This window comes from Euprymna scolopes, chromosome 16, assembly GCF_053919585.1.
Source record: "Euprymna scolopes isolate OS-2025 chromosome 16, ASM5391958v1, whole genome shotgun sequence".
NCBI classification, from domain to species: Eukaryota; Metazoa; Mollusca; class Cephalopoda; order Sepiida; family Sepiolidae; genus Euprymna; species Euprymna scolopes.
This window is the reverse complement of record NC_136497.1, coordinates 64723109-64734924: the sequence shown is the minus strand read 5'-3', so window position 1 is coordinate 64734924 and position 11816 is coordinate 64723109. Positions and strand designations below refer to the sequence as shown.

At 32.5% G+C, this 11816-nt stretch overlaps 1 protein-coding gene across 1 annotated transcript in view; it reads right to left on the bottom strand.

The window, feature by feature from the left end:
- The window catches only part of LOC145296001 (exostosin-1-like), a 598928-nt gene that overhangs the window by 246674 nt on the left and 340438 nt on the right, over window positions 1-11816 (bottom strand). The window contains exon 3 of the mRNA XM_080142012.1: window positions 8783-8909. Within this exon, the coding sequence (XP_079998138.1) occupies window positions 8783-8909 (127 nt within the window). The remainder of the gene's footprint in view (window positions 1-8782; window positions 8910-11816) is intronic.

The window sequence follows — 11816 nt, the reverse complement described above, 5'->3', positions numbered from 1 at the left end:
ATATTAAGTAATCATTATATATATATTAAGTAATCATTATATATATAAAGTAATCATATATATATTAAGTAATCATTATATATATATATATTAAGTTATCATTATATATATATATTAAGTAATCATTATATATATATATTAAGTAATCATTATATATATATATTAAGTAATCATTATATATATATATATTAAGTTATCATTATATATATATATTAAGTAATCATTATATATATATATATTAAGTAATCATTATATATATATATTAAGTAATCATTATATATATATATATATATATTAAGTAATCAAGTAATCATTATATATATATATATTAAGTAATCATTATATATATATATATATATATATATATAAAGTAATCATTATATATATATATATATAAAGTAATCATTATATATATATATTAAGTAATCATTATATATATATATTAAGTAATCATTATATATATATATATATTAAGTAATCATTATATATATATATATTAAGTAATCGTTATATATATATATTAAGTAATCGTTATATATATATATATTAAGTAATCGTTATATATATATATATTAAGTAATCGTTATATATATATATATTAAGTAATCATTATATATATATATTAAGTAATCATTATATATATATATTAAGTAATCATTATATATATATATATTAAGTAATCGTTATATATATATAAAGTAATCGTTATATATATATATTAAGTAATCGTTATATATATATATTAAGTAATCGTTATATATATATATTAAGTAATCATTATATATATATATATATTAAGTAATCATTATATATATATATATATTAAGTAATCATTATATATATATATATTAAGTAATCATTATATATATATATATATTAAGTAATCATTATATATATATATTAAGTAATCATTATATATATATATATATATATATATATATATATATATATATATATATATTAATTATCCGTGGGCACGTTCCTTTTTTATAATCTCTATGACCCATTTGTGTAGTTAGACGGAAGGAATTCATCCCAAGTTGGTAATGCCACTTGCACCCACTGACTGGAAGAACATGGATTAAAAGAGTGATCCACGTCATCCACGTCTCCCCAATGTGCTAATCAATCTGTTGCACATGTTTTTTTTTTTTTAAAGTCTTTTTCTTTATTTTTACGGTAACGTCATTTCGCATTCTGTTATAATTTTTCAACGTGGATGGCGCCTTCACTCTTTTAATCCACATTAAATGTGGATTAAAAGAATAAAGACAGACCTGGAGCTAGGAAACCGATTTTTGTTGTAGATGCCAAGAGATATAATATAAGTTATAAGTTTTTGTAAGTATTAAAAAGCATGACAGATTAGCATCACAGTAAATATAGTTCGAGTTTTGCATTTTATATTTTCCTTTGCAGACTAGCTTCTTTCAGAAACCGAAATATTTCAATTGGTTTGGTTCGAACAAACACTTATTTTAATCTAGCGGTCTCATAATATTTTATTCCTATTCGGCACAAATTCCCCAAGTCTATTAATATATAACAGACTGAATATACCCCCCCGGCACACTGTGTCGCCTATTGAAGAATGAGTGTCCAAAATACCTAATAATGCAAAGAATTAAATATTGACACAAACTCATATGAGAGATGTGTGTCTGACAGTCTCTTACATCTTTTAATACACACACACACACACACACACACACACACACACACACACAAAGCTCCTTTAAGAGTATTTGAATCAGGAATAAGTGATAGGGTGAATACTTTTACAACTTGCTTTGTTGTCCGATTTTGTTTATAATAAACTTTTTTTATTATAACCTTTACCTGTTAGTAAACCCATAGTGAGAGAGCGAGAAAGTGTTTGAAACGGTGAGAAAATGTGTGTGTGACAGAGAGAACGAGAAAGTGTGTGAGAGAGAGGGGGCGTGTGTGTGTGAAAGAGAGAGAGAGAGAGAGAGAGAGAGAGAGAGAGAGAGAGCCAGAAAGCGTGTGTACGTGAGAGAGTGAGAGAAAAAGAAAGGGTCTGTGTGTGTGATGAGAAAGGGTGTGTGTGTGTCTGTGTGTGTGTGTGTGTGTGTGTGTGTGTGATGAGAAAGTGCGTGTGTGATGAGAAAGTGTGTGTATGTGTGTGTGTGATGAGAAAACGAGAAAGTGTATTGTGTGCGTGAGAAAGAATGAGAAAGTGTGTGTGTGTGAAAGAGAGAGAACGAAAATGTGTACAAAAACGAAAAAAGTGAAGGTAGAAATTATAAAATTTCTCTCATCATTTGAATAATACATTAATTTTTTCTTTCTTCATTTTTCAGATGAGGACAGTCAATTATGGATTATTATGAAAGTCAATTCCATTTTGTGGATTAATATTTTTATAGAAATGAAACGCAGACGTGGATTTATGCAATAAAAGTATTTTGTGAAACACAGGAAGTTTTGACAGTTTTATTCGAGTTTGAACCATCAAAAAAAAAAAAAAATCATTGATAACAAGCTCTTATGACATGTTAAAATAAACTAAACCTAAAAACAACTAATTTCTGCACTCTCTTGACCCCAGTTAAATGTCAAGTTAATACAACTTTTCATTGTTGCCCCCCCACCTTTGTGTTACTTCCTTTACATATAAAATTAAAAAAAAAAGTTTTATTAAATTGTAAAAAAAAAAAAAAAAATGTTCAAGTCTGTTTATTAAAAACATTCACTGAAAAAAAAAAAATCGCATATTCATGTGTGTATAAAATTGCATATAAAGTTAAAACCCAGCAGAATGTATAGCCAAAATAAAACGAAATAGTCGACCAAGTGTAACAGAACGAGGACGCACGCGTACGTAAATGCATATGAAATGCGAAAGAAATGACGCTACCGTAAAGATAAAGAAAAAGACTAAAAAAGAAAGAAAGAAATAAAGAAAAGAAAAAATAAAAAAATAAAGAAAAGAAAAAATAAAGAAACGTGTGCAACAGACAGAGTAGCACGTCCGAGAACACGTTCGAGACGTGGATGACGTTCGAGAAGACAGAGGTCAGAGAGAAAGAGCACGGTCATGTGAGAAAAGACGATCACGTTAGATATGGATGAGTTCATGGCTGGAACGATAAGTCGTACCTGACGGGGGAATGAGAAAATAAATGTCGTTACAAAAAAAAAAAAAAGTGAGTTATTACTTGTCCTATGTTCCATGCATACAACGTGTGGGTCCCGTGTGTAACGTTATAAAACTACAGAATACAACAGGCAAAGTCACATAAAAAACATGCTGCAGCTAATATTTCACTTCTTTTTATTAGACAGAAGGCTCATCAGAATGAAGCAATAGTATATTTGATACCTTTTATTCAGAGACGAATTAAGAATGGGTTGGAAGAGGAGTGGCTGAGACAAGGGTAGCAATGGAGTAAAGGACAGCAGATCCGTAGAAATAGTGCAAATTATATCATGCAAAGGAAAAGGTCAGTAAATTATAGGCGAAAAAAGGGGGGGAGCGAATAATATTTGAGTATTTTGATAGGAAAGAGAGGCATGAAAAAAGGATAAACATATTTATAGAAAGCTGGGGAGGGGTGGAGAGAGAAGAGGAAAATTAAGACAATCAGAAGGGCAGTGAATAATCAGACGTTTGTGGAAGAAAATAACTCTTTTCACGTTTTGCTAAAATAAACGCAGACTAAAAAAAAAAAAAGCCCATCCTTTGCTGATCATGTAGTTTGAATAATTTACGTATATACGAGTCTCATTTTCAAATAAGAGCCACATAGACGCTGACCTAGAGGCGCTTATGCAACAACAACTTTATAAATCTTGCCGTGATTTATCTATGCTCTTTTCACCTTGAATGTAAATCAAATTTTGTGTTGGGGTTGCCAGATCAAGCTTATTAAAACAACAGCTTATTATTCAACACTTGAATACACAATTATATTATTGTTTTATGATAAGACCAACACTCATCTAATCTATCTATATAATACTAAAACTCTATGGATCTTGTATGTTTGCAATCAGATTTCCGGTTTTCAACATCCGGTTGCGCATGCGTAAATAGCAACGTCTTCAATCCGTTATTCCAATTCCGGAATTTTTATATCGCTTTTAATACAAACAATTTCATTTAATTTGATCAAATAGTTATTTATATATACAAATAATACATAGATTCATAGATAATTATAATATATATTATAAAATCTATTTATCTATGAATCTATTAATAATATGAAATATTACCCTATACAATTTATGGAAAGAAAACACCTCTCACTTTCCCTCTAATAGATTTCAACACTCCTACTCCCTCTGTTTTCGTTACGTACGCGAGAAATAGTTACGTGTATGTGTGAGAGAGAGAAAAAGGGAGCGATGTAAAACTGGATAGAGTTATCCCCCTTAACTAATGCAGACCTTTTTACTAGAGGGCGTTATTACAAAAAAATTTCTTTTTCTTCTTCCCATGTTTTTTAAAGTCGTCTGCTTACATTTCCAAACGGAAAGCTGAATCGGTAAATGCACACATTTCTATTACATTAAATAGTGTTTTCCTTTACACAATGGGTACTGAATGTTTGCTTAAATTAAATGAAAAAAGTTACATTTTATTTTCATTTTCTATTTAAAAAGCCATTATTAACATGTGGAGAGTGTTTTTTTTATTATTCTGTACTTTCAACTAACAATTTCATTTAAAAGATGATATATCAAAATTTGAATTTAACTATAATAAGGATTATGATACCTGTTCAGTGCATAAGTATGACCAACCACTTATAATTCAGTAACTGTAATTTAAAAAAAAATAACAATTATAATAAACAGAACGACTCATAGAAATCTATCTATATTCTTTTTTCATTTTAATATACTTTCATAGAAATGTTTCTGTTATGTAAAAAAAAAACTATTTTCTTTATGCCACAAGTGTCACGCTCATACATGAATTCCATAGCTAATATAACGTACTGACCCAACGGGTCACGGGTGGTCTAGTATATATATAAAAGTCAGTTGAATTCTTAGCCCTTTATGACCTGGTTGGACTAATTGGTTCAGTCGTAAATAAATGAACATAACGTAACATGCGACCAAGACTGAACTCACTACATGAGTTTGTAGTGTAATTCAAATCTCGCCCGTGCCTGAATAATTAATGCTTCATCAGGGTTATCGTGATGTCATCACTAGATGGGTTGCCTACCACGATTTAAGAGAGGCCCATCTACCTTCAAGAGAAGGATAGACCATGCCAGTTTCCCAACTTGGTATTTTACCTTGCAATACATACAGCGCCTCACCTTCCAAAATGGTCACCCATCTGGTACTGGCCAGGCTCAACATTGCTTAACTTCAGTGATCTGGCTCTGGTGGTCTAAATGAATATAACGGCATAAATAAAGTGGGAATTAATTCAAAAACGCCTTGTATGTATGAGGTCAGCATCTGGGTAGATGCCAGGTACCTCCAGATTACAACTGTCCACTGCTTACATTCAGTATGTCCCCATCTAAAATTAATAAATATTTTTTTAAACACCTACATCACAATTCAGGTCATAAGGGGTTTAAGTTAAACAATTATAGCACAGCATCTTACAAATCAATATTTGATTTTGCCAAGCCAATGAAGAACAAAAATGTTTGTCTTTTTTACACACAAAAAATAACAAATTCCAATTGATTTCATAGATTACATATTTTATCCAACCCAATAATTTTTTCAGTAATAGACATTTATAGATATCTAATATTTATTTTCATGGAATAATCAACAGAGATGTTTATCCAACAAAATCATTCCCTCTGTTAAAATTACCAATTGATCATGAATCTTTAATCAAACATTTCATTTTATTTACATAATTTCATTAAGTGCAAACACTTGTTAAATACAAGCACGGCTACCCGTCGTTGCGGGAGGTAAAAATAAAAAATATAAGTTAAATAGCGTGTGTAACACCTTTATATTAAAACCTATACATATATCCCCCCCTCTCTCTTTCTCTGTCATTATCTTTCTTTCCCTCTCCTCCATTTTCTGTCCTCCTTCCCAACCCTCTCTATCAACTCCAACTAATCCATTTCTTCTCTTGTTTTAAAGTGTTAAAAAATAATTTTTTTTTTTCTAAATTTTAAATATTATACATCCGGAGCGATGCCAATCAAGAAAATTTGAACTTTAGGAGTCGTTGGTTGGTAGTCTTGGACATGCAAACATACACACACAGACAACTGCCCTTTATATAACGGATAATAACAGTAATTAATTATGATTTCACATCGTCTTATTTCATTAATATACAGATACTCATTTTCTTTAAATAAAAAAAAAATAATTAAAACGCTCGGTGTTAGTTATGGTAGAGTCGACAGACCAATTTTTAAAACATCGTTTTTGATTAAAACAACAGTATTTAATTGTTACGTCGAAAACAGTAACAGATCCAAAAATTGTGAAAATTAAAAATTAAATAGAACAACTGTTATGATTTTTAAAAAGTCCACCATTAAAGTGTCAAAAAAAAAGAGATAAGTATTCCCTTGTATTTGCAATCTTCAGGGTGTTTACATCTGGGGAAAATGCAATATCCCCCACTTTTCCATAAAAATTACTTTTAACTATAAATAATTTTCTACTCGATGAATTTTCGTAATTTTTGGATATATTACTATTTTCGACATGCCAATTAAGTACATATTTTAAAAAAAATCGATTTATCGACTATCTTAACAAGCACGATACGCTCATTATGACTTGGGATAAAGAAAGATCCCTCATCTAATTTACAACCTTCTTGACAAGCATGGACACTTAATTGACTATTTTGTCAGAACAAAAATAAAGATAAAATGTGCGTGTTTGCGTGTATGTATACGTACGAATACATGCTATTTCTTACATTGCATTACTACAAAACAATTCATTTGCTTTGCAAAACTAAAACATAAACCCATGTAATTCGTACGTGCTTGGTACAATAAAAATGCTACAAAGCGCTCCGTTGCATTGACAAAGAAATTTCTACATTTGACTAGACATAAATATGTTCTTAGACGAAATGCTGAGAGGCACAGGAAAGTCATTCATATTTACACACACCTTCACGAAACGGTGCAGACAAAAAATATGTACCCTCTGAAAATACATTTACCTTTCAGAAATGCAGTAACTGATGTTGACCGTTAATTTTGTTCTATTTTATCCCCCCCCCCCTCTTTAACAAGCCTATTTCAAACAAAGAAAAAAAATCCCGATTTGCTGAAATGGTCATCAAAATGGGAGGAAGGAAAATTAACAAACACATACCACATGTTACACTTCTGATTTTTTTTAGAGGAGGATTGATTATTTGGATTCATTGGACTACTGCCCACAAGGACCTGTACTTCAATTGTAAACATAAACTATTCTAGGGATTAAAGGTTCAATCCTCAGTGCGGGCAACACTTGAAACACAATTGCAAATTACTTAGGACTTTTACCCAGTCATGTATAATGAAATTGGAGCATGCTACCCCGTGGATTAAAGGAGGGATTCCGTTCGAAATTCTGTTCAGATTCTCAAGTTCAACAAGATACATCTGAAGAAGGTCGAAGGTTATACTGACCGGAACGTTGTGAAAATAACAAGTTGAGTACAATAGTCCGAATAATCCAAATAATATGCACAAACCAGCTGACACTATAATTAGACGATCATGTCTGTGCGTCTTTTTTGTTTTTTCTTTTTAAAAGAAGGCCACTCAAGGATAAGGGTTAAAGAGTGTACAGTAGTAAATGTGACAATACTGTAGTAATCGTTAGTAGTGGAAATTTGGTGATTGAACGGCTCATCAAGAATTTGTTTACATTGAAGTTAAAGATGACAAATTGTAGTCAGCTGGAAAGTAAGGAAACGGAAGAGAAGAAACTTTGTTCATGGAATCTGCATTTATGTTTAGGCACAGATAAAGAGTTGGGGAAATAATTACTAATGTTTTCAGTTAGCCGAGTGTTTTTTGTGCAAATTTGACAAAGGTGAGACTATAGTAGTTACATTCGATATGTTTTTTTTTTAATAAATCTTATGCTAATGAATTTAGATGGAGACGTTGATAATAAAAGAGAGAAAATGGGAACTTCAGCAACCACTGTGACTACAGTAAAGTAATTCTTCCAATGAAGTAAACCCACTGTGCGGTTTGAAGAACAACCTAGCTACTAGTGTTGGGAAGATGAATCGGAATTAGAATCAGAAAAATTTTGAGGGATTAGTCTCGGAAAAATTTGTGCCTAATATCAGATACCAAAAACGATTCTTTTAATTGTATTTTTTTTTTATTTGATTTTATTTAAAGCAAAATCTTCCACTGCTGGTAGTAATGATAAAATAAATATCAATTGCTTTTAAAAAAATAAAAGTTATAGATCACCCCCACAAGTATATTTTTACACTTGAAGAAATATCTGCACATTTAATGTGTGTTTTTAGGATAACTGAGAGAAAATAACCACTTTATAGTTAAATATTTAGAGATTTTAAAGAATCGGATATGGTAATTGTATCGGAATGAGGAAAATTATTGGAATCGTCCCATCACTACTCGCTACTCTACATAATATGAAAAGTTCTCACTTCATTTCTCTACAAAGTACAATTTATTTGTTTGCTTGTTTTCTGTAGATTGAATGTCTCTGAAAAAGTCAGCAATTTGAAACATGAAAAATTTGAATAAATAAACTAGAATTTTTTTTTTTTTTTTTTTTTTACAACCCCCGATGAAAGCATAAAATATCTTACCTGTAAAAGCAGACGTTCATCCCCCCAGATGACAGATTTATTCCAGTCGATGACCTCTGAGAATGGCAGGATCCATCCATTGCTCAACAATACTGGGACACATGCAGCTTGCAAAGCTTCTAAATACCTGTTAAATAGAAAACATTATTCATTAAAAACTTTAAACAAATAAGACATATGTATATTATAACAATAAAGAATCTGTATTTTATGTAAAGTATTCTGTGTGCATAAAATATTAGAACTGAGGATTAGGTTCACAGATTATTATCAAGTTAAGCAGGATGTGGGAGTTAGCAAGGAGTCAGGCAGTTGACCTTTGAGACAATCGTTTCTTCTGTTGGAAGAAGAATAGCTAGTGGAAATAATGTCAGAGAACAGAGTCTAGGGATTATAAGGCAACAAGAGTGGACTTAACTAAGACAAGCCTGCATGCCTGGCGTTGCCCGGATGTTTGGAGGTGTGTGTTGAGCAAAAAAAAAAAAAAAAAAGTGGTAGTAGACAGGCAGGCTCGAACCTGTATTGCGAAGGAGGAAAAGAATGTGAAAAAAAAAGAAAAAAGTGACGTTTTGCCGTTGCGTCCATTGCCAAACCAGAAGTGGCAAAGATTTAAATTAAGGCTAGTCAATCGAAAAGAGGAGAGGACTTTCGAAAGTATAGGCGAAAAAAGTGGCCCCTCCCTGTAAGAAAGTGACCAGTTGAGGGTGAAGGATTTAATGTTTTTAGCCAATTTTTCAATATTTGTCGTCCAAAGGGTCGAGCTTCAAAATGATATCGGCATTGTGAAAATCCGTCGCCTCTGTCGAAAGTTTTAGGCAGATATACAAACGTACATTTAAACAGGTGAGATTAATATTATAGATGCCTTAAGAACCAGTGATGAACAAAATAAGGTGTAGTGAGACCCTGTTTCTGCAATCGCCCAACATTCTTCTTCCAACGAACAGCATGAATAAAAAAAAAAGACAAAAAAAAAAAAACGATCGTCCTCAGATTTTGAAAATTAGTGTTTTCCTTTGTGCTTTTTAATTTTTTTTTGGTGCTAATTACTAAAGTCCTTAGTTCGGGGGAACCACTGTGAAAGAACATAACATGCAGAGTGTTGACACACACCCCTGGAGTTGGGAGAGAGGTAATGTGACACTCAGAAATTGAATTCAGCATCAATTCGATTTATTGTTAATCTAGAGGATGAAAATATTCTTTTGATCCTTTCTATGGTGCTGCTATATTCTTGAAGGAGAGGACAAAGACTTTATGGTCAAATTAGCTATTATTTACTTAATTAAATGGGTCTGTGGTGCTGCTATATTCTTAAAGGAGAGGACAAAGACTTTATGGTCAAATTAGCTATTATTTACTTAATTAAATGGGTCTGTGGTGCTGCTATATTCTTAAAGGAGAGGACAAAGATTTTATGGTTAAATAAGCTATTATTACTTTGATTAAATGGATGTCTAATTCCGTGATTGGGAATCGCCGCTAGATTATCTTTATAGGAGTGGGGGCCGATAGGTGTGAATAATTATTTCTTAGGCACAGTATAATGAGTGGCTTCATTAATATCTGTAAAAACTCAATTCAACTTCAAATATCGTTCTATATAATGTGGTTACGTGAACTAATCATGTCTCTTTTTCCTATTGAGTTTTAGCTTAGCCAAAAGTTATGTCTGAAAGAGAAAGCGATGCAGAGGAGAGAGAGAGAGAGAGAGAGAGAGAGAGAGAGAGAGAGAGAGAGAGACAAAAGCAAGAAAAACAAAGAAAATCTATGTTTTGGAATTTTTCAGATAAGGATTGATAATTTGTATTATCTGGACTACTATATTCAAGATAAAAATACTGTTCGAATAATCCAAATAAAAAGAAAATGTCTATACTCAGCTGAGAACAGAAAATGTCCAAATACCCCCCCCCCAGTTAAATGTCTTTTAGAGGAGAAAAAAATGGTCATGAAATCTTCAATTATTATATTTGGGCTCAGGAGATTCTTTAAACGCCTTTGTATTACCTGCAATTAAGGTTAATTCAATTTCCAGCTAAATCTAAATTTACATTCATTCAAGAGATCATTGGAGATTACGGAAGAGAAATACAAAACTGAAGACATCCAAAAATCGGAGCCAAATCTTTGAAAGTTGGAAGAGAAAGAATAAAAGTTGGAAAACATTTCCTGTTCACAGAGAAATCTTGATCAGAAAGTGAAAAATAAGATTGATGCTATTCAATTCTTTAGTTTTAAAGTGAGGGGAGAAAGAAGGCGAGAGAGAGAGAAAGAGATCTAAAACAAAGGCACGAGAGGGACAGAGAAAAGAGAGAATGAGAGACAACAAAAGAGAGAGTGGGAGACAACAAAACAGAGAGTGGGAGGCAACAAAAGAGAGAGTGGGAGGCAACAAAAGAGAGAGTGGGAGGCAACAAAACAGAGAGTGGGAGGCAACAAAACAGAGAGTGGGAGGCAACAAAACAGAGAGTGGGAGACAACAAAACAGAGAGTGGGAGGCAACAAAACAGAGAGTGGGAGGCAACAAAACAGAGAGTGGGAGACAACAAAACAGAGAGTGGGAGGCAACAAAAGAGAGAGTGGGAGACAACAAAAGAGAGAGTGGGAGGCAACAAAAGAGAGAGTGGGAGGCAACAAAAGAGAGAGTGGGAGACAACAAAACAGAGAGTGGGAGGCAACAAAACAGAGAGTGGGAGGCAACAAAACAGAGAGTGGGAGGCAACAAAAGAGAGAGTGGGAGACAACAAAAGAGAGAGTGGGAGACAACAAAACAGAGAGTGGGAGACAACAAAACAGAGAGTGGGAGGCAACAAAACAGAGAGTGGGAGGCAACAAAAGAGAGAGTGGGAGACAACAAAAGAGAGAGTGGGAGACAACAAAACAGAGAGTGGGAGGCAACAAAAGAGAGAGTGGGAGACAACAAAACAGAGAGTGGGAGACAACAAAACAGAGAGTGGGAGGCAACAAAACAGAGAGTGGGAGGCAACAAAAGAGAGAGTGGGAGACAACAAAACAGAGAGTGGGAGGCAAC